General features: G+C 46.8%; 1 protein-coding gene across 2 annotated transcripts in view; it reads left to right on the top strand.

Annotated features, from left to right (window-relative positions):
- ZMAT4 (zinc finger matrin-type 4) overlaps positions 1 to 21,693 on the top strand; it is a 50,948-nt gene that overhangs the window by 7,572 nt on the left and 21,683 nt on the right. For both annotated transcript variants that reach the window (XM_063175165.1, XM_063175164.1), the window contains exons 2-3: positions 6,556 to 6,657; positions 20,121 to 20,210. In XM_063175165.1, the coding sequence (XP_063031235.1) occupies positions 6,556 to 6,657; positions 20,121 to 20,210 (192 nt within the window). The remainder of the gene's footprint in view (positions 1 to 6,555; positions 6,658 to 20,120; positions 20,211 to 21,693) is intronic.

Raw genomic sequence — 21,693 nt, 5'->3', positions numbered from 1 at the left:
GGGGAGCATCACATGGTAGCCCTGGCTGTGGTGTGTGAGCCCGTGCTGTGCCCCGACACCCGCCAGGGTCCCTGGGCAGCCCGGGGGCTGCAGCTGCCCTGCTCACCCAGAGCTGCCAGAAACACCCCTGGTGGTGGTGGGATGGGAGCAAGAGTGATGCCAGGGTTTTGTGTCCTGACCCAGGACATTCCTCTGGGTGATTTGAGACCCTGGCACAGAGTCAGAAACAGCTGTGCCTTCCATTTTAGCCCATGGAAACAATTACCAACTTTGTGTGAAGATTTACAAGCCGCAAGAGTTTGAGTAGAATGATAGTGAATTTGTCACAGGGTGAAAAAGTAGAATTTTGGGGGTTTAGAGTGAGGGTTCAAGAAGCAAGATGGTGGAATCTGGGTGTGTCCTGTTCTTCTTCTCCTTCTTCTTGTCCTCCATCTTCTGCTGTGATGGTTTAGACATGGTTTAGACACTTTTGGATTGGTTTAGAGTAGAGACAGACTGTCTAACATAGGTGATAGGTATTGGAAATTTATTGTAAATAAAGTACAGGTAGTTTTTAGTATAAAAAGCCAACACCACCCCAAGGGCAGGGGCTGTGCCACAACCCGACCTGCTGGACAGATCTCAGCAGGTCAGAGAAAGAATGGAATAGATAATAGAAAATAAAAAACCTTGAAAAGCAGAACTGAGGAATCTCGACTTCTTCTTTGGTCGCGGGGCTGGGAAAAATGATTTTTAATACCTCAAAAGTCATCTCAACCACAGAAATGCGAGAGTTACTCCCCTCTGACTCCAGCAGCCCCTCTACCTCAAGTGTCGTCTCTGCAAAGCCTGCTCAGGTCTGTTTTGATGCTTATTTCAGGACGTTTCTGGGCTGTCCCCTGTGCTAAGGGTTGAGCTGTGCCACCTGGCCTTGCTGAGTGAGTGACAGAGCCCTGTCCTTGAAGTGTGCTGGGCACAGAGTCCTGCAGCACAAAATCCGATTGCTCTGCCTTGAGTTCCTGCAAACTGTATTAAAACAGTCACAATATATCAATCTCTTTTTCTTTAAAATGTATTTTTATTCAAATCAGCACATGTTTGCAATTAAACCTTGCTACATGATGTAGTGTGAATAATTAGAAAAATTCATGTGCTTAATGAATTTGTAGGGAGGGAATGATGCTACTCCCAGAGCTGCAGTGTGGCTCCCTCTAAACTTGGCAGTGCCCTTCCCTCATGTCCCCTGAGGCACTTTGGGGCATGGAGGGCTTGTCTCCACTGATCTGTCCTTTGCTCTCTGCTTCTGTGATTTCTGTTGCTCGCCTTTTGTTCCCCTTCAAACAGGCAGGTCAAAAAGTCACCAGCTGCATTTTAGTGCCATAATCAGGTGGGTGCTGTGGTGCAGGTGGGCGATGCAGAGGCACACCTGGAGATGTGACCCTGCTGCTGTTCTGCCTGGAGGAAAATTATTGTAAATAAAGTACGCATAGTTTGTAGTAGGGTATTGCCTGTCTGACACAGAGCCCTCCTTCTCCTGATGTGTTCATCAGGCTGTTTCCTTGCTGGGTTCAGTTTATATAAATGGCACCTTGATGGTTAGGTGAGGAGATAGGAACATCTGGCAGTCCTTTGCTCTCTGCTTCTGTGTTCCTGTAATTTCTGTTGCTCGCCTTTTGTTCCCCTGTTTTGTTCAAACAGGCAGGTCAAAAAGTCACCAGCTGGATTTTAGTGCCACAAACAGGGAGTCTCCTGCTTCTGCTCCCCATCAGTGGGTGCTGTGGTGCAGGTGCGGGATGCAGAGGCACACCTGGAGATGTGACCCTGCTGCTGTTCTGCCTGGAGGAAAATTATTGTAAATAAAGTACACATAGTTTGTAGTAGGGTATTTCCTGGCTTCCCTCTTCCACAGAGCCCTCCTTCTCCTGATGTGCTCATCAGGCTGTTTCCTTGCTGGGTTCAGTTTATATAAATGGCACCTTGATGGTTAGGTGAGGAGATGGGAACATCTGGCAGCTTTCCCTCCAGCCCAGAGCTCGTGAGTGTTGGGAATTCAGTGAGACATCCGTGGCAGTTTCCTCCCCACAGTGGCATGAAAGCTGAGAGGCTCTTTTCAAAAACACCATCTCTGTCCGTTGTTGTGTGACTGTACTTTTCTCAGTCCTGGCAAACACAGAATCCCACAATGGTTTGGGTTAGAAAAGACCTTAAAAATCACCTTGTTCCAATTCCCCTGTGTGGACACCTTCCACTAGTTTAGGTTTCTCCAAGGCTCATCCAGCCTGGCCCCTTTGGGCACTTCTATCAAGAAACCCAGCAAATGAGCAGCTTGCCTGCTTACCCTGGGGGAAAATCATGTGAAGTGTTTGGGGTGAGCCTGGTGTGCACTGAGGCTGTGTCTCCCCCTTGTTGTTCTCCACAACCTCTCCTCTCCGTGCTGCCACATGCAGCAGCCACGTGCAGGATCTCTCCTGCTCCCCAGCTCGTGCCACACACAATCTTGTTCTGATTTTCAGGGCTCCAATAAAGCGTGTCCAAATGCATCAAAGGCTCGGTGCCGAAGTGAAGCAAATTGACTCTGTGGAGGATTGAGGGAGTGGAGGGAGTTGGGATAAACCCCAAACCAAACAAGAACTGCAGGGAAGGTGAGGCGTGGCGGAGACAGCAGATGTTCAGCACAGCTGGAGGGACGTGGAACATCTTGGTTTGGCAGGAGAATGGGAAAAATTAAAAATAGCACACACATCCCCTGGAGATGTGGCTCACGGGGAGCTCTTTGTGGACACACTGCCATGACCTGTGGGACACAGGATTATCTGGGCTCTGTTATTGCCCTGTCCCACCTCTTTGGGACAGCAAAGAAATTCAGGTGCTGGTGGAGGCTGAGGCTGTGAATATGGGCTCTTGCAGCAGCTCAGGTGGGCTGCAGAGCTCTGTCATACCATGGGATGGCCTCTCCTGTCCTGTCCTGTCCTGTCTGCAGCACAGAATTGGCCCAGGCTGCCCCATCCCAGCCCCTTTTCCTGGCTGCTGTGGCCTCCAGCACCCAAAATGTCTCCAGGCAATAAAAATAGGAGGAGAACTGCACTCCTGGAACAGGCTCAGCCATTGTCTTGTCGTGCTGGGAAATCAGGCACTTCAAAAGGCAGTTTTGCATTTCTTCAGATGCCTCGATGTAAGTGCACTGACAGAGTTGCTCAAAGCACATTAATTATTAGTAAAGGCTTTTTTTCTTTTTATTGCAAGACAAATTAAACAACAGACAAAAACAGGAGGTGTTACATGAGATGTTAATCCATGGGAGAGTGGCAGCAGCAAAAGCCACAAATAATTCATAACGTGAAAATCAGGACATTTAATTTTTGGCTTGTTGTTTGCATTTGGCATTCCTGCACATGCTCAGTTGTTGCTTCTCTGCTCTGGTGTGGAGATTTTGGAGGCTGTTAATTTTGGAAAAAGTGATTGTAGGCCTTCAAGAGTAAATCAGGTAAGAGATCATATTTTTCTTCTCTCCTCTTGACTGGAGAAAACCAAGTTGCTGAACCCTGTGTTTTCTGTGGCACTCCTTGTCCTCAATTGGGCAATAGAAGAAATGAATGTGTACGGGAATTCCAGGGCACTTCCAGCGCTCTCCTGTGTGACAGGGACACATTTAGCACGTGACCTCACCTGGAGGGATTCAGCTGGTGCACAGCGTTTCCTTAGAAAGGAATTTGGCTTTGCACATGTCTCTGATGTCAGCTGTGAGTTGCTATCCTCTAAAATTTAGTGCAGCTTAGTTAGCACCTTCCTGGACATTGCCAAAACCTGGCGTCACGGTGATGAAATTGATTTTTCATTGAGCTGTTCCAGTCACTGAAAGTGCTGAGGAGAATTGCAAGCATATGGCACAAGGTGCTGCAGACGAGGTCTCTGTGACACTCTGAGCCATTCCTGGAGATGCTGAGCTGACGTTTGCAGGGCCATGGATCTGGGGCAGGGAGGGGATTTGTCACTGGAGTGCCATAACAAACCCCACAAAGCCATTGTCATTTTTGGGAGAGGCCCCACCTGAGTAGGAGGACACCAGGATTTTCAGATTTTCATACCTCAAATGCTTTTGCTCAGCATGACCATCTGTGTCCCAGTGCCAAAGTTATGAACCCCATTTAGTTCTTCAATTCTCAGCAAGAAAAGTCTCTGAGAGTGTTCAGGGATGTCCCTTGAATGTCCCTCACAGCTGAGGACATACTGGTGGCAAGGACACCCCTCCTTTCCATGCTGCATTTTGACAGATGGGCTGTGAGGTGGGATCAGCTGAGGGCTGGTCAGTCCTGGAGCAGTTAGGCATGTGTGGGCAGGGAGAGAGTCACAGTGGTATTAAGTGATTAGAAATACATAAATATTAATTGCTTCTGAACTCCCTTTATCACTCTTGCAGGAAGAAGAAGTTAATAAATCACTGCTTGGATTAACCCACAGAAGGGTTAGGCAGGAGAGTGGGAGCTTCTCTCACATGGAACTCTGCTCTGGGTGTGTTATGTGAGGGTCTCCCATTCCAGAGAGACTTTCATTAGGTGATTTGAATATTTACATGTGGATTGGTGGTGCACAGCAGTCACCATCAGCAGAACCACCGTGTTCTGCTGGTGCTGAAGCTGTGATGTGAGGGGAACACATCCCACACCTGTGTCAGACCTTGCTGCTTAGAGAAAATGCCTGAGATGCAGCTCCTGGATAAGCCTGTTCAGCCCTTGCCGCTATAAAGGAGGACAGAGGATTCCATTTGAGAAAAATAGACTTTGGCTCTGTTATCAGAGCGCAGAATGCTGAACTAATGCTGAGAAGCTTTTGATTTACTCTGATTTTTGCAATGAGGGTTTGTACTGGCATTGCAGGCTGCATGCAAATGAAGGTGGTGTTACCTGTCTCTGGCTTGGTTGCTGGATTGAGGTTTAATGAGATTCTTTGGTTTGCTTTGTGCCAATCTGTTGGAGTTAAGTGAGATTTCTTCCTCCCACTTTGTTTTGCCTTTGATGCAATTTTGCAACACTACTTGTATTCCTAAAAGGGTCTTTTGGTGTCTTTGAAAGTTTCTCAATGCAACATCTCTCTGGACAGAGTAAATGAGGATTAAAACTAGGCAGATAGCAAGAGAAAACAAGGAAATGTCTTTGCAGAATCAAACAAAGAGCAAGCACAGCAGCAGAGGAGCTCTGAGATCAGTGGTTTTGTCTGGTAAACCAGAACACCCGAGCAAACCTTTTCCTGGAGCTCAGGGCCAGCTGGTCTCTCCAGGCTGGCAGTCTCTGTCAGCTCAGCTGCTTGTTATCATAAAATATAAATAACAATGACTGTGGGGTGGCAGGACACTGGGTTTGGCATCAGCACCTCCAGCTCTGCTGCACAGCCCAGCAGTGACCAACCCTTCTGCACCTGGCTTTGTCTGCTAATGAGATCTCATTGCCTCTTCATTTCCATGTTATTTTTCTTCCCAGTCAGTGGGATGAGCTCTATAAAACCTGTATTATCAGTCTTCATTATGCTCAGGTTTGTTATGATTGTGAATTAATAGATTTTATCTTGGCATTAATGAGAAGGCACCAGCCTCTCTTTTCCCTCTTGCCTTGCATAGGGGTTGGTTTTAAATATTCTCTCTATGTAGCTGCTTCTGGCTCTGCTTGGGTTCTGACTGTTTTAAGCCTGAACTTTCCTGATCCACCCCTTGATTGTGAGTTCAGGTCTGTGTACCTGCAGTGGCACAAGGAGCAGGTTATGAGCAGAGGAGCAGTGTGTTCCTGTGAATCAGAGCACTCTGCAAGCTGGTTTTAAAGGTGCAAGTGTCCTCCTGGAAAGTTCTGGGGAGCACATAAATATTTAAACAGCTGCTGGGGAAGAGCACAGCCCAGTAGATCATCCAAACAATTCTCTTCCACATCTAAATCGAGAATTACAACGGAGTGCTCTTCCAGCTTAAAACCACCTTCCGCCAGGTTGTGCTGCTGTTTGCCTTCTCTATAAAAGCTTTTATAAGCTCTTTTACTGTTCTATAACAAATGGCCAAGCGTGTTTTGTGCCATGAGGGACCTCTGGCAGAGCTGGTTCTGTGCCTGGTGCTCCTAGATAGGAAAGGTGATGAAGAGCAGCTAAAGAATACAGAAAGGATACTTACAGAAGGCTAAGAAGATAATAATGAAAACTCGTGACTCTTTCCAGAGCCTCGACACAGCTTGACCTTGATTGGCCAATGAGTCCAAACAATTCACATGAACCAATGAAACAATCTCCAACCACACTCCAAAGCAGCAAAACACAGGAGAAGCAAATCAGATAATAATTGTTTTCCTTTTTCTCTGAGGCTTCTCGGCTTACCAGAAGCAAAATCCTGGGCTAAGGGTTTTTTCCAGAAAATATGACTGTGATAGGGTCTGTGTGTCACATTTACACCTGTACAACATTGGTTTCACTCCCTCATGGTGACAAGAACTGCTTTGGCTCAAGTGTTGCCTTGCCCTTGGCTCTATAGGAGCCTTGTCAGACACATCTGCCTGCGTTCTGTGACTGATTCTGCTTCTTGTCTCTCCTCTCTGTCATGCACAGATGAAATCCTCTGACATCGACCAAGAATTGTTCACTGAAAGTTACTGCAAGGTGTGCAGTGCTCAGCTGATCTCTGAGTCCCAGCGTGTGGCCCATTACGAGGTAAGATGTTCTTGGTTTCTCACTCCACTGTTTCAGTTCTGCTTGGAAGACTCAGCATTTGAAGAACTGTTTTTCCTGGGTTTTTTTCCCCTGTTTTTCTTTTTTTCCCCCCTGTTTTTCCTGTTTTTTTTTTTCCCTGTTTTTCCTGTTTTTTTTCCTGTTTTTCCACTTACTCTGTCAGTGATGTCACTGCAGCGGTGTCTGCTGCATGTCTGGCTTTTTTTTCCTTCTGTTTTTTGCCAAGTCAGCCTGCAATTTGATCAGGGCTGAAGGAAGCACAGTTAGCAAGGAGAGCAATTAAGAGTGCAGCAAAAAACAAGCTCAGGTTGTATTAAATGTGCTGCACTGTGGTTTGGTGAGTAGGAATCACTGATTGTGCAGAGAATAGATTAGAATTTGTGAATGTATTTAAGCACTTAAGAGGTAGTGAGCAATGAATAATTAGAAAGGATGGATTATTAGAGACATGTTAGAACACCAATTAACAGCACTGCATATCTTCAAAACAAACTTAAATACATTCCTATTAAACAAGGAGGAAATTATGGAGGGATATGATGCTGTAAAATCCTTCAGGGAAGGAAACTCACTGCCTGGGAGTAGATCCTGCCAGGGTGAGAGGCTTTTGAACAGAGATTCTCAGGTTCAAATGCAGAGGAGGTGCAGGGTCACTGTGTGGTGGCTGTGCACAAGGAATTGTCCTCCCCTGGGAGCATGTGAGGTGCTCCAGCCTGTCCTGGAGGGCTCCAGAAGTGATGCATGTCTGCATTATCTATAAAACATTGTTTGTATATGAAGAATAAACTATATTAACTCTGTATATTCATAATATATAGTTTGTACATGGAGAATAAACTATATTAACTCTGTATATTCATGATATATAAAATAGAGATAATACAGATATTTGGATAATATGGAATAATTTGGTTTGATTTTGGTGGTCATGGAGGTCTTCTCCAATGTAAATGGTTCTGTGATTCTCTGTGATGAGCTGTGGGATGAGGGATTTCTGCACTCAGGGGAGTGCTTTGCCTCTGTTTTTGGTTATGTGGAGACTCCCAGTGTCTGCAGAGTTCCAACAGATGCAGAGTTTGTGCACAGGGACCTGGAAGATGAAGTTACCCCAGGCTTGATTCAAGTGTTTTTCAGTTAATATACGGGGGAGACAATTGTGTGGCCAGCAGAGAATGTGCAGGAAGTTTAATGTACATGATCTGAGGATGCTGTGCTGCATTAATTAACAATGGGAACAAGACTGTACGTGTGCTTGTAGGGCACTTTACGTGTCTGTTTTGGTGAATTTCTTAGGAGCTCTTCTGTAACTGCTCCTCCGGCTGCCCTCTGTGTGCAGCAGAGATCCCTGGCAACTCTGTGAAGTTGAAGGCTGCAGTTTTAGGGACACCTTCCAGATCTGGTACTGGGCAATGGATGCCAAATTTTGCCTGCAGGAGGCAGGAGCAGCTCCTGGTGAGCCTCAGGGTGCTCAGCCAATCTCGTCTCCTCTGCGCCTGTCACTGTAGGTATGAGCTGAATCATTAATTCATAGCAGATGTTTTTGAAATGTGGAAAACAACACTGTTTTCTGTTGTATATTTTAGTGCGAGGTGTTGTGCTCGTTTGTCATCCGCTGTGAAATCCCAGCAGACGCTGAGATGTTGGGCACAATAATGTCATTCCCAAACCTTGCTGCTGGGTTACATAACACAGAGAGGAGGAGGCTTGGAGTGAGTGAGGAGTTGTCTTGGTTTGGAAAGCCAGGTGCCTGCTAAGGAAGGCAGGAGCCTCCCCTGAAATGGAGAAAATGAACCCCCCCTCCAAATTGCTATAAATTTTAAATTAAGGGACTCTCAGGCAACAAAAATTATGGGAGCAGGAAATAAAAGTTCTTTAATAGGGAAGAAAAGGATAAAATAAACAATGCTGTAACTAAATCAACACTGACAGAGTCAGAACCCAACCTGACACCCTGTGGGTCAGGGTGTTGGCAGCAGTGCCATTGGAATTGTGGCTCAGCCCTCCTGCAGTGTCAGGGCTGGTTCTGCTGGAGCAGGGATCCTGGAGAAAGGGTCCAGTCTTCCTCTGACAATCCAGAAGAGGCAGCTGCTGCTCCTCTGGGGAATCCAGTGGGGAAGCCGTGCTGGTGTTCCACAATCTCCAGATTATATCCAGGCAGGAATGCTTGGCTGGTGTTCCAGAATCTCCAGATTATATCCAGGCAGGAATGCTTGGCTGGTGTTCCAGAATCTCCAGATTATATCCAGGTAGGAATGCTTGGCTGGTGTTCCAGAATCTCCAGATTATATCCAGGCAGGAATGCTTGGCTGGTGTTCCAGAATCCCCAGATTATATCCAGGTAGGAATGCTTGGCTGGTGTTCCAGAATCCCCAGATTATATCCAGGTAGGAATGCTTGGCTGGTGTTCCAGAATCCCCAGATTATATCCAGGTAGGAATGCTTGGCTGGTGTTCCAGAATCCCCAGATTATATCCAGGCAGGAATGCTTGGCTGGTGTTCCAGAATCTCCAGATTATATCCAGGCAGGAATGCTTGGCTGGTGTTCCAGAATCCCCAGATTATATCCAGGCAGGAATGCTTGGCTCCTCCCTCTGGGCTCACATCTCCCAGTGGGATGCTGTAGTTCTTATCAGCCATGCAGATACATTCAATGGCTTCTTATCAGCAGATGTCCCCTCCTGAGGGAAGAGTGATTGTGATCACTCAGAGAGATAAGGAAAACTGCCCACTTGACAAAAGACAACTGCCATCCAGATGGTAATAAATACATCTTACCTTGCAGTCTGGAACAGCTGTAAAGACTATTTAGGATCCCCTCTGGTGGCCCAGAAGCTGGGAGTGCCTCTGCCCTGTGGCTGTGCCACGCTTTGCTGCTCTCAGTGTCCCTTTGGGGCAGCTATTCTGGTCACCACTCCCAAGTGTGATGCTCATTCTCGTGCTAACTTTCTGACACCCTGGTCCAAGAGCCCTACAGGCGTGTGAGAGGCTGGAAACCTGCCCTGAGGTTCTCCAGGGAGGTGGAATTGAGGGCTCCATCCTGCCTGAGATTGCCAGCCCTTGCTGCAGGCCAGTAGTTAATAGCAGGAGTGTAAAATTCACTGTTTCTTTCTAATTATAAAGTAGCTGGTCACAATTTTCACACCTTTCTTTTTTTCCTTCTTTCTTTTAGAAAGTGCTGTATAGGTAAAAACCGATTATTTTCATGGGGGAGATTTCAACTTCAGAAGACTGAATTTTCTGCAAATCTCTTTCCAGGAGCCCTGGGGTAGCCACCCTGAGTACCCATGGGTGCTGAGGACCCTTGGTGGGTGCCAGGGCTCTGTCCGGGTTTGTTTTGGTCAGTAGTGCCCTTATCCTTCCTGAGAGAGCTTGGATAGAAAGGGAATTGATCCACTGCCTCACTAGCGCAGTCAAGTGAGCTCTGCAGCCCTTGTGCCAGGGACTGGAATCTTGGCTCTCTGTGCATGCAAAATAAGACATTTCTCTGTAAGAAAATAGAGGGAAGCAGCCTATGAAAGGGGGACGTTTTTATCTTGCCAAACAGGAATAGTCAGTTCCAATCGCTGTCTCATCTCCTTCTCCAAATCACCAACCAATAACTTTTCTCCTGTGCTACTTTGCCAGGAATAAAAAAATGATTTTATGTCAGTCACGCAGTATTAAGTGATATTATTTCCAAGGGCAAGCATAGTGGAAAAAATGACAAAAGGATCAGAGTGTTTGCAGCACTTTGTGCTTCCAGCCTGACATACAGCAAATACTGCCTTTATTACATGTGCTTCATGCAACTGTGTCTCTGCCTTTGTCTGATGTGTCTGATGCACCCTGGCTCTCCTTCCCATGCTGCTGAAAGTGCCAGGTCCTGCCCTCCTCTCCAGGGTTCACCCCAGGACAGAGCTGAGCCTTGGGGTATTGATTTGGCTCCCAAATTAAGGAGCCCAGCTCACTCTGCAGTGCTGAGCATCTCCAGGGGCTGCTGCTGGGCAGCTGTGAGTGAGGGATGAGGCAAACCTTACTGTCGGTGCCCAACAGAGTGTGCATTTGCATATTTTAATTCTGCAAGCAAATTACTGCCTTAATTTGTCCCCTGAAGTATCAGAAAACTCTCTTCTCCCTTCTGTTTCTGGAATAAAGCAGCGAAGTACGGATGCCTGAGACAATCCCTGGATGCCGAGCATCCCTGAGCTGCCCTGGCTCCCCTTTCCTCTTTGGGAGGAACAAAAAGGAGCAGGGTGGCTGTTTGGTCAAGAATCCATGTGCTGCGGGTGCTGGCTGGCTGCAGGAGGTGGCCAGGCACATTTTAGGGAGGGTATTTCACACCTGAGGGTATTTCACACCTTGTGGTCCAAGGGGTGACAATGTGCAGCGCTTGCTGCAATGCCATTGAAAGTCTGTGCTGCAGAAATGAGGTTTTTCTTTTCTGTGTCTCTGCATCTTTCCCTCCTCTGGAGCAGGAAGCCTCTTTGGCACTGGATTCCCTCTGGATTACCTGTAATTTAACACTTCCTTGCAGCTCTGTCTTTGAGAGAGGTTGTTTCAATCACTTTGGAGAGCTGCTCTGTAAATTAAAAAGCTAAAACAAAGAGAGCTAAGGTTTCTTAGTTAGCTCTGAGTCCTCATCTCTATGTAGAAGTGTTCACAGCCATTAGGAAGATGTTACCATTTATTTTCATGTTTCCCCTTGAAAATCCTGCAGGAAAATTACCTCATACACAAAGTTGCTCTCAGATTTCACCCTGAGCTGCACATTCATCACCGCATTTGCTCCTCAGGCTGCTGTAATGCTCTTCTCCATTTCCTCCATAATCTTTATTGCTTCAGGTGTTCAGAGGGTGCTTTATTTTTCCATTTAAAATGAAGGAAGATGCCAGGTCTGGAGGAAGAGCAGCCCAGGAGGGGCCCGTGGAAGTGTCACCTTATGGGATGCTGCTGGAATGCTTGTGGTGGAGCAGCAGGGGAGGGCAAAGCATATTAAAATTCAAATGCAGAAGGGACTGGGGAGAACAAATCAAGTGCCAGTGCCCCTTGGCTGCTCTCTGGAGCTGTGCACTGTGGAATTTCTCACTCTGTTTCCAGAGCAAAGCAGGCGGGCGGTATCGACAGCCTCATCAGTGCTCCTTGTGTGCACGGGCTGGAGTGGTGCTGGGGTTAATCTGCCTCCAGTTGGGCTCTCCTTGGCTGGAAACGTGTAAAGCAGTGGCTTGTCTGAAGGAATAATAAACATTGTTTACTATTGGCACATTAGTGCCTTAAGGATCAAGATGTGTATTCACAGAGAGGCAATCCTGTGTCTGAAATATTAATGTGCTGCAAGGAGCACATACCCTATTTAACAAAATAAATGCTGTGCTAGAAAGCAAGGAGCTGGAATGGTATGTTTCTGCTCCCAGCTCCCTGAGTGAGATGCTGCAAGCATTTCCAGGCTGGAGGAGTGGAAAGGATGTGCTGTAGCTGAAGGGAAAGGCAGCACAGGGCTGTTGTATGTCAGTGATCATGGATGGGAATGTGACATTTGCTGGCCATGGTCTCTGATGTGTGTTGCTGCTCACTTGCCATATTGTCTTGCTGTGGTGGCAGTGACATGTAAATCTTTCAGAGGATGAAGGAGGAGGGGACGCCCTGGCTGTTGTTGCCATGTCCTTCTCCACCACTGCTGGAATCTGCTCTGCTGCGGTGATCACGGGTTTTGGTGGCTGCTCAAACATTGCTGATACCCTGCAGATGTGCTGGTGTTGGATAGAAGAACCTTGGCTGGAGGAGAGAAAGCTAAAGAGGGCATATTTGTGTTGCAGAGATGACAAGGTGCTGCTTTGTTCTTTTGGTGTGCACATGCAGGCCTGGATATTCTTTGGTAGTTTGTGTCGTGGTGACAGCCCCAGTTAAAGTGTGCTGAGGAAAACGTGGCCACCCATTGTGTGTGAGGGAAGACAGGTGGGTGCCAGGGTTTTAGGGCACAAGGCTCGTGCTTCTCTCTGCATGCAGGGCAGCAGCAGCTGCTGCATCACGCTGGGAGCCAGTGGAGACGGGATGGGACTTTACAAGGCTCTACGTTACTGCTCTGTTGTCAACATTAATGGCTGAGCATTATTTTTAATGCACTCCCAGTGTCAAAATCTATTGCTAAACAGCAGTGGTAGCAGAGCAGATGAAGCCCTGTGCACAGCTCCCTTCCCAGGCACCTCTGCACACACAGACCTATTGCTGTCTAAAAATAGCTGGAGTTAAAAGGTCCTTCAGAGGCAGCAGTAAAACACTGGGAAAATGGGACCCCAGGGTTGGCAGTAGTGGGGAGGCATAAGGGATGTCACATTAAAGCTACATGGAATGAAAACAAAGAAAGGTTGCACTGGCTCAACCCTGGCCAGCATCCCTGGGAGATGAATTCCTGCAGCTCTTGCCCTTCTGCATCATCCCTTGCTGATCCTGCTGCACAGGAGGGCACCTCTCTTTGTTCCAGGTATTCGCTCCTGCCTGTATTCATTATTTAAGCTCCCAGCCCGCGTTCGGATCGGGGTTCTGGGTGTTTGGCAGCAGTCTGCAGCTCTGTGTGTGTTGTGACAGACCCGCCCCCGTGCGCTCGGGCGCTCAGGAGTGACTGGCACTGACGCGGGGATTTGTTCCACGCGGATCAAATGGGGATGGAATGGGAACAGCAGCGCTGCTGCTGCTGCTGCTGCTGTGGGGCAGCTCGTGTGCACTGTGTTTGTGTTAACTTCTCTGTTGCCTGCTGGGAATGGGATGGGGGGCTGTATCCACGGTGAAGTCCACTCACGCCTCGATTATCTGTCCCCAAGAGTGACCCAGGATGAGAGACTTGACCTGCAGGTGAGCAGCAGGAATTTAGTTTGCTGTGTGGAGCACGTATCAGAAGTGTTGCCACGTTTCTCTTCACAGAGAAAAGTAAGGCACAATTCTCCTCAAGGATCTCTGAGATTCACCTCAGAGAAAGGGAAAACACAATTCTTACCACTTGCTGTGCCTGTGTTGTGCCAAAGTAGAATGCAATATGGAGATTTTTTTACCCAAAGTGATGGTGTTTTTTCCCTTGGCCTGTCAGGATGTGTGTGTGTGTTGGGACTGTTGGGACAGTCACGAGATTCTGTGCAGTGTGTGCAGAGTGAGTGCTTGGCAGGTTCATTTTAGATGAAATGTATATAGTGTAGTATGATAAAGTAATTAATTAGTAAATTAATTCTGATATCCATGGAGTCAGATGCATCGCTCTCTCTCCCCTTCATCGGAGTTGGCTTTGATTTACAATATCAGAAGTTCCCAGCCTGCTCACTCTATCCCTGCATCCCCTTTCCCTTGGTATGTGTACAGAATCCTGGAATGGGTTGGGTTGGAAGGGACCTTTAAAGATCTGGTCCAACCTCTGCCAAGAGCAGGGGCACCCTCAGCTCAATCAGGGAGGTGCATTGCCTGGAAAAATCCCATCATACCAACGGATTAAATGCATGGTTGCGTTAGTGTAGATGTAAGATCCACCTGCAGAAGGAATGTGAGGCACTCAGAAGGGACTAGCAGTGGGTTTAGGGAGGAGCAGGTGCCTGTGGTGGCCCAGATGCTGAGCCTGGCTGCTCCTGCTCTGCTGCTCTAAGGAGAGTTATTTCCTCTCCACAGGGTACCCAGCAGTGTGTTGGACAAGAGATACTTTGACTACGGTCAAAACCAATAGAGGAAGCAGTAAAGCTAAAGATCACAGCTGAAATGGTGATTCCTGAGACAGAAAATTCATGTGTAGGACCCCCACTTGGAGTCAGCCTGGCCATCCAGGTGGAATGATCTAAGGGATAAGCAGATATAAGGAAGTGGAGCTAGTGATTGCTTGGCTGAATAGATCCTCAGTAGTTGCTTTAATGTGTAAACAAATCAATGTCCAAACCAGTTATGTGCCTCTCTTTGCTTTGGAGCAGCTGGTTTGATGGGGGTGCAAATTCAGCTGAGCACTCGGGAATTGCAGGCACATTTCTGTGTGCCCAGGAAGGCAAAAGCATGAGTAGACACTTTTTAAAAAATTAACTCGTGGAGGAAAAAGGGGAAGTTGATAGAAATGACCATAAATTATAAATGAGGCTTTTCAAAAATTACAAAGGGAGAAAAAGGACATTGGCATCCAGCAGTGTCTGGAATAACAGCCGGGGAGTTCAGCTCTGCAGCGAACCACGGGGATCTTGACAATGTTTGTTGTGTGGGTAGTAGAGGCAGAAAAGGGAAGGCATTTGCTGAAAATACTTCTCCTGCCTATTTAAAAAACGCAGAGGATGTTGTTATATCACAGAGGAAGAAATAGATTGGTTCCATTCCAGTAGAAATTTGGAAGAGGTTGTTAGGCAGCGATTACAAATTCCAGAATGATGTAGTTCAGGTCAGCAGGTCCACTAATTCCCAAGTGGGTGCTTGAAGTGTGCTGGCCACGTGCTGTGCACTGTCACTGCTGACCCTGGGGGCATGGGAAGGAGGAGGAAGAGGAGGAAGCAAGCGCAGGGCCAGGCATGGCAGTGCCAGGGGCCATGCAGGGAATCCAGCTTGGCACAGCCCATGGGCACAGCAGGACCATGGAACTGGGTTTCTGTGCAAGGTTTGGACAACTGGGCCAGCCAAAATAACTTTCTCTCCTTTGATGAGATTACAAGTGGGGTCAATACAGATAATAAAATTGGTATAATCACGTGGCTGCGTGTTGCGTGGCAATTTAATTAAGAAACTGCCAGCGCACAAAAAAACCAACACAGTGTACACTAGAAGGATTAAAACCCAACCAGTGGCCTTCTGAAAAAGAGTTTAATACAGGCTAAGAGAAGCTGCAGCCATTTGGGCTGCCACAGTTCCTTCCTTCATCTCTCACCTGTGTCTCTGCTGGTGCTTGTGCTCCTCAGTGTGGGATGGCCTTTGGCTGGGGAAGAGGAGCAGGAGAGAAAAGCTAAACTGCCCAAAAGCATAAAGCTGCCAGCACAGGAGGGAGCAAGGACTGATGAAGGGATGTATGGGGAATAGGGAAATGAGATTATGTGCTAGCACAGCCTGAGGGAAGCTGCGGAGATAGTTGATTTGAGCCTGATGGCAGCAGACAGGAAGAGGCTCTCACAAGCAGAGTGGTTTAGACTGCTGGATCAGCTGGAATCGTGGTGTAAAGAGGGAGCAGGGCCATGGAGGGGTCTGAGCTCCTCAGCTGTGAGGGGACTCCTCTCCCAGAGCCCAGAAGGGAAGAGCTGTGTGTGTCTGTGCAGCCTGGAGACCCCTGGGCTGTAATACCTCACAGGATTCAGTCCTCCCCAGAGCCACTGTTCCACCTTTAATTTCAGCCTTTTTGTCCTTTCCCAGCCATGCAGCCAAATGCCAGAAAATTTGAATGTACCCTGCTTGTCCTACAAGGGGGAGCTGGTTCCATGCAAGGCCAGGTTGGCTGGGCAGCATGGGGGGCTGGAATTGGATGATCATTAAAGTCCATTCCAACGTCAGAAATTCCTTATTTCTATGAAGAGATGCTTTGCTTGCTCAAGGCATTAATGCAAATTAAAAAAAAATAAATTTTAACAACATATTTTGTTCTTGTTCAGGGTGGGAAGAGGGATGAGAAGCCCCTCCATCAAACAGGGCTGTGTCCCAAACCAGCTCCAGGTCCTGCCAGCTGCCGCTGCTCCAGGCACAGCGTGCTGCAAAACCCAATTTATGCAAAATCAAATTGCATTTCATAGCACAATCTCGCTCTGCTCTGCCCTTTTTATGTTTTAGGGTTGAATTGCCAGAACTTTGCTGTCACTGCCACGATCTTCTGTACTGGAGTAGATTTGATAGAGATAGAAATGATCCATTTATTTACTTTTATTGATGAGCCTTACAGTAGCAAATGAGCTTGCAATGCAGAACTCTGCAGCAGCTGTGTGAAAACAGACTGAACTCCCTGCATAGTCAGGGCTGGTTTTCAAGCCTGCAGTATTAAACCAGACTTAGTGCCTTGAAAAGGTGCTATTCCCACTAGAGACAAGAAAGTTAGAATACCTTGGGCATAACACTTTGTACAAAAGAAATATTCAGGGGCGCAGAAACCGCCTTATTGCACCCAAAATGAGGTTGTGGTGGCTCTTGGAGCCATGAGCTCTCATTCCATGTAAATCCTGTGGATTTACAGATGTGGCAAGGTTTTGTCTTTCCTAAAACTTGTGGATGTGATGAGATGGGTCAGAATGGGAGCTGGAGGTGCCCTCATCCCAGTTCCTCCCAGTTCATCCCAGTTTTCTGGCTCCTGTTTGTGGTTCTTCCACAGGTGCTATTCCCACTAGAGACAGGAAAGTTAGAATGCCTTGGGCATAACACTTTGTACAAAAGAAATATTCAGGGGCGCAGAAACCCCCTTATTGCACCCAAAATGAGGTTGTGGTGGCTGTTGGAGCCATGAGTGCTCATTCCATGTAAATCCTGTGGGTTTACAGATGTGGCAAAGTTTTGTCTTTCCTAAAGCTTGTGGATGCATTGAGATGGGTCAGAATGGGAGCTGGATGTGCCCTAATCCCAGTTCCTCCCAGTTCATCAGTTTTCTCTCAGTTTTCTCGCTCCTGTTTGTGGTTACAGATGTGCCAAGGTTTTGTCTTTCCTAAAGCTTGTGGATGCATTGAGATGGGTCAGAATGGGAGCTGGAGGTGCCCTAATCCCAGTTCATCCCAGTTCAGCCAGTTTTCTGGCTCCTGTTTGTGGTTGTTCCTCTGGCCCCCCCATGTGTCTGGCACTTGCCCTCCTTGCAGGTTTTCAGCAGGGAGAGGATAACAGATTTACAGATGTGGCAAGGTTCTGTCTTTCCTAAAGCTTGTGGATGCAGTGAGATGGGTTAGAATGGGAGCTGGAAGTGCCCTAATCCCAGTTCATCCCAGTTCTCCCAGTTCATCCCAGTTTTCTGGCTCCTGTTTGTGGTTGTTCCTCTGGCCCCCCCATGTGTCTGGCACTTGCCCTCCTTGCAGGTTTTCAGCAGGGAGAGGATAACAGATTTACAGATGTGGCAAGGTTCTGTCTTTCCTAAAGCTTGTGGATGCAGTGAGATGGGTCAGAATGGGAGCTGGAGGTGCCCTAATCCCAGTTCCTCCCAGTTCATCCCAGTTTTCTAGCTCTTGTTTGTGGTTTGTTTGTGGTTGTTCCTCTGGCCCCCCCATGTGTCTGGCACTTGCCCTCCTCGCAGGGTTTCAGCAGGGAGAGAGGATAACCCGCAGCGCTGTTTGCGAGCAGCACGCTCAGAATAATCACTGTGCTCCTGCCGTGCTCCTGCTGGGGTGTTGGGATGATAAATACACATGTAAATGTAGAAAATGCCAGAGATAAAGTGGATGACAAATGGGCTGTGCTTCCTCTGCTCTGCAGAGGGAAGGAGATGCTCAGCACATACACGCGGAGGCCAGGGATGATTTTAAGCTCCACTTTTATGATCATAAGATAATAAGGTTGCATAAGGAGCTGTGTAGTTTTAAATTATGCCAAACAGAAGTCATTCCTTTACCTTGGCTTTCACAAATCCCAACAGTTGCCCCAGGAAAGGTGAGAGGTGTTGTACAGAAGTCTGAAGCTTTGTTGCCTGTTAACTCTGACACCTGGGCACCATTTATGGTCCAGCTGAGCGCCACAAAAATGATTCCTCTTGGCGTCCTTGCAGCTTGCACACACCCAGCAACCCCTCCCAGCTTTTTTGCCCCTCCAAACAGAGCAGGCTGTGGCTGTGTGAGCGTGGGCATGGTGACGTGCTGGATGGAGCCGGGCGAGGGAAGAGCCTCGTGACTCTGGGGAGGATGACTCGAGGGAGGCTGACTGCTCTGCAGGGTGCAACAAAATCCGACTGAAAAACCCTGGCCACGCCGCCTTTTCGATGTATTCAACTGGCCCTGTGCGGTGCAAGGCTGAGCATCGCTTCAGGAGTGGCGTTGCACCTCTGTCCTGTGCATTTCAAACATTGTTTGTCATTTTATTTTGTCGTTTTCTGATTACGCCGTCGCTGTCTGGGCTGCTCATTTAATAGCTGGAGCTTTGGGGTTTCCTGCACTTAGCTCTGACCATGGAAGGTCACATTTGCTAAATGCAGCAGGAAGACAAGCTGGGGACAGATATTTGACATTATTTGTCTTGACTGATTTGCTCTGTGGAAAAAATTATTGCACAGTCACATTTCTGCATGCGAATACAAATATAGCTCCCTGCAAATTTAGCTCCAAGTTTATACCACAGGAAAAAGAATGTTCCAGAACATGCTAATGGTAATTTAATATTTTCAAATTGCAGCTCTGTGATGTGGAATTATAACATTACGGTGCTGTTGTTCTCTGGGGCAGTAGGAAAGGGTGATTTAAAGGAAACATTTGCATGGTAACAGCTCCCCATGTGTCTGCTGCCCATATGCTGGGTGCAGTTATTTTGTGGCTGCAGGCTTTTCCCCCCTGCATCTGCTGGGAGACAAGACCTGATGTAAGTCAGGCTTTTGAAGGTTTTTATGTCTGTGCTCCTGCTGTAGAAGCTTTAAAATCTTCCTTTAAGTCTTGCCAGTCCCCAGGATTTGCTTTGGCTGCTGCTGCTGGGGTCACCAGGGGAGCTCCTGTCTGTTCTGACCCTCACCTGCCCATGAGCTCCACCTGTGAAACCTGCTCGTGTCTCCCTCACAGCAGATTTTTTTGCCCTTTTAATGTTTTATTACTCTAGAAGTGTAGGAGTTGTGGGTTTGGTCTGTGTGTCTGCCTGTGGTGGTGTCTCAGGATGAGGGAAGAGATGAGAATCTTGACTCCATGTTTCAGAAGGCTGATTTATTATTTTATGATATATATTATATTAAAAGAAAATTATATATCAAAACTATACTAAAAGAATAGGAGAAAGGATTTCATCAGAAGGCTTGAAAGGAATAGAAAAGAATGATAATAGAATCTTGTGGCTGACCAGGGAGTCCAAGACAGCTGGACTGTGACTGGCCATTAATTAAAAACAACCACATGAGGCCAATCACAGATGCACCTGTTGCATTCCACAGCAATAGATAATTACTGTTTTTCTTTTCCTCTGAGGCTTCTCAGGAGAAAAAATCCTAATGAAAGGATTTTTCATAGAATGTGTCTCTGACACCACAGGGTGCTGTTGTGTCTCTGGCTGAAGCTCAGTAACCCACATCCTTCAGTCTGCCTCTCTATGGAAATGGTCTGGTAACAAATTCTGTCCTTCCCTGGCTGTCTGTGACTTGGAGAGGGGCCAGGGTGGGCTATTTCTTCATCCCACAGCTCATTCCAGCTGGGTGCAGAGCTCTGTGAACATTCGGAAAAGCGCAAATGCTCCTCACCTGGATCCCTCTGCCGTTTCTCCCCCAGTGGCGGATATGTGTGTCAGGGGGGTGTGAAATCTGACTGTGGGTTGGTGTAGTGAGCACAGCAACAGAGCCTCTTGCTCCTTGTAACTTCATTTTTGGTTTTTTTTTTTCATTCCAGAGTCGGAAGCATGCCAGCAAAGTCCGCCTGTACTACATGCTTCACCCCGTGGATGGAGGCTGCCCGGCCAAAAAGCTGCGCTCAGAAAATGTGGGTACAACCCCAACCCTATTTATTCAGTTTCTTTGTGCGTCACTGACTCTGGCCTACAACGTTCTCTCTTACAGCCACAGCTGATCAGGTGCCCAGAGGTAACATTTAGATTAGCTGAAATATAAAGTAACTGGAAATAATTTTCAATAAACTGCACGAGAATTATTACGCGCCTCAGCAGCAGTAATTGTGTTTTTAGTTATTTGAATGTTCTTTCATAGGGAAAAAATGTGCTGATAGCAAATACTCAGGGCTTGCTCCATTTCTTCCAATTCTTCCAGACCAGGCTGAGTGTGCTGGTGAGCAGCTGGGGCAGGTGATAGGGGCAATGCCTCCAGGTTGATGTGCTTTATCCAAAGGCTCCTCACTCACCTCTGCTCTCCGTCTGCAAGTTTAAAGATTGGCCATTGGCTTCCTCTGCTGTGTTCCAATAAACAAAGGGAGGTGAGGAATTGGACCAGCTCACAGCCATTTGTCAGGCAGTAGATAGGAGGAGGCTGAATTTTTAAGAGATGGCTTCATGGGGAATTATTCATTTGGCTCCTTCCCACGTTCTGCTGCAGTGAGGTTCCCAAACCAGTTCAGTGTGACTGGGGCTGAGTGCTGTTGATATTCAGTGTGATATCTTGTAATTAAAGGGAGAAGCATGCAAGTTTTGCCCAAGGAATCTGAAAGCTCATTTATGTAGTAATTGAACCCTAGTGAACTTTTCTGTTGCACACAGGCCAATTGCAGATGCGATGTGCCTTTCACAGCAGGACCTTGCAGTGATTTTATTAATAAGATAAAATAAAATATTTTATTGTGTATAATACATAAATATAAAAATACATTCTAAAAATATATTTTATATATTTATATGTATTTTATATATTTGTATATTTTAAAATTTATTTATTCATATATTAATTTATATATTTATTTATATATTCTTGAAATATTTATATATATTTATAGATATTTTAAAACATATAGAGAAATATATTTTTAAATATATTATTTTTACTGTCATTAATAACAGTGTGGGCACTACAATGGACAGGTACATGGAGATGGGGAACAGGGTCCTCTAAGGGGTTTGATTACAAGGAGCCACATTCTGCATGTGCACCTCATGGGATGTGGAGGACAGAGAACCAATTAAACCTCAAATAAGTCAAATTTGAACTATTTCCCACTTCTTTTGTGAAAGGCAATGTGGAGAAGGAATGTAATTCTGTGTTTGCTGATGCTCTTCCCAAGGGCAGCCCTGGTGGGGGTGGATTAACGTGTCCTCATGTTCTAGGTGAATGCCAAGCTAGGCCAGACCTAAATGCTAAAATTATTTGTGTTGTAAAAATATAGCAGGGAAAATCTGCCAACATTTCCAGCTCAGAGTAGGCCTGTTGCTGATCAGATATTATACCAGCCTTTGAATTTGGAGAGAGCAGAACTATTTAGGATGTCTCTAATGCTGCACAATTGCGTCCCTGCCATGTGA

This window comes from Melospiza melodia, chromosome 23 (assembly GCF_035770615.1).
Source record: "Melospiza melodia melodia isolate bMelMel2 chromosome 23, bMelMel2.pri, whole genome shotgun sequence".
NCBI lineage: Eukaryota > Metazoa > Chordata > Aves > Passeriformes > Passerellidae > Melospiza > Melospiza melodia.
The sequence above is the reverse complement of the archived record's forward strand: the minus strand, read 5'-3'. Positions and strand labels throughout refer to the sequence as shown.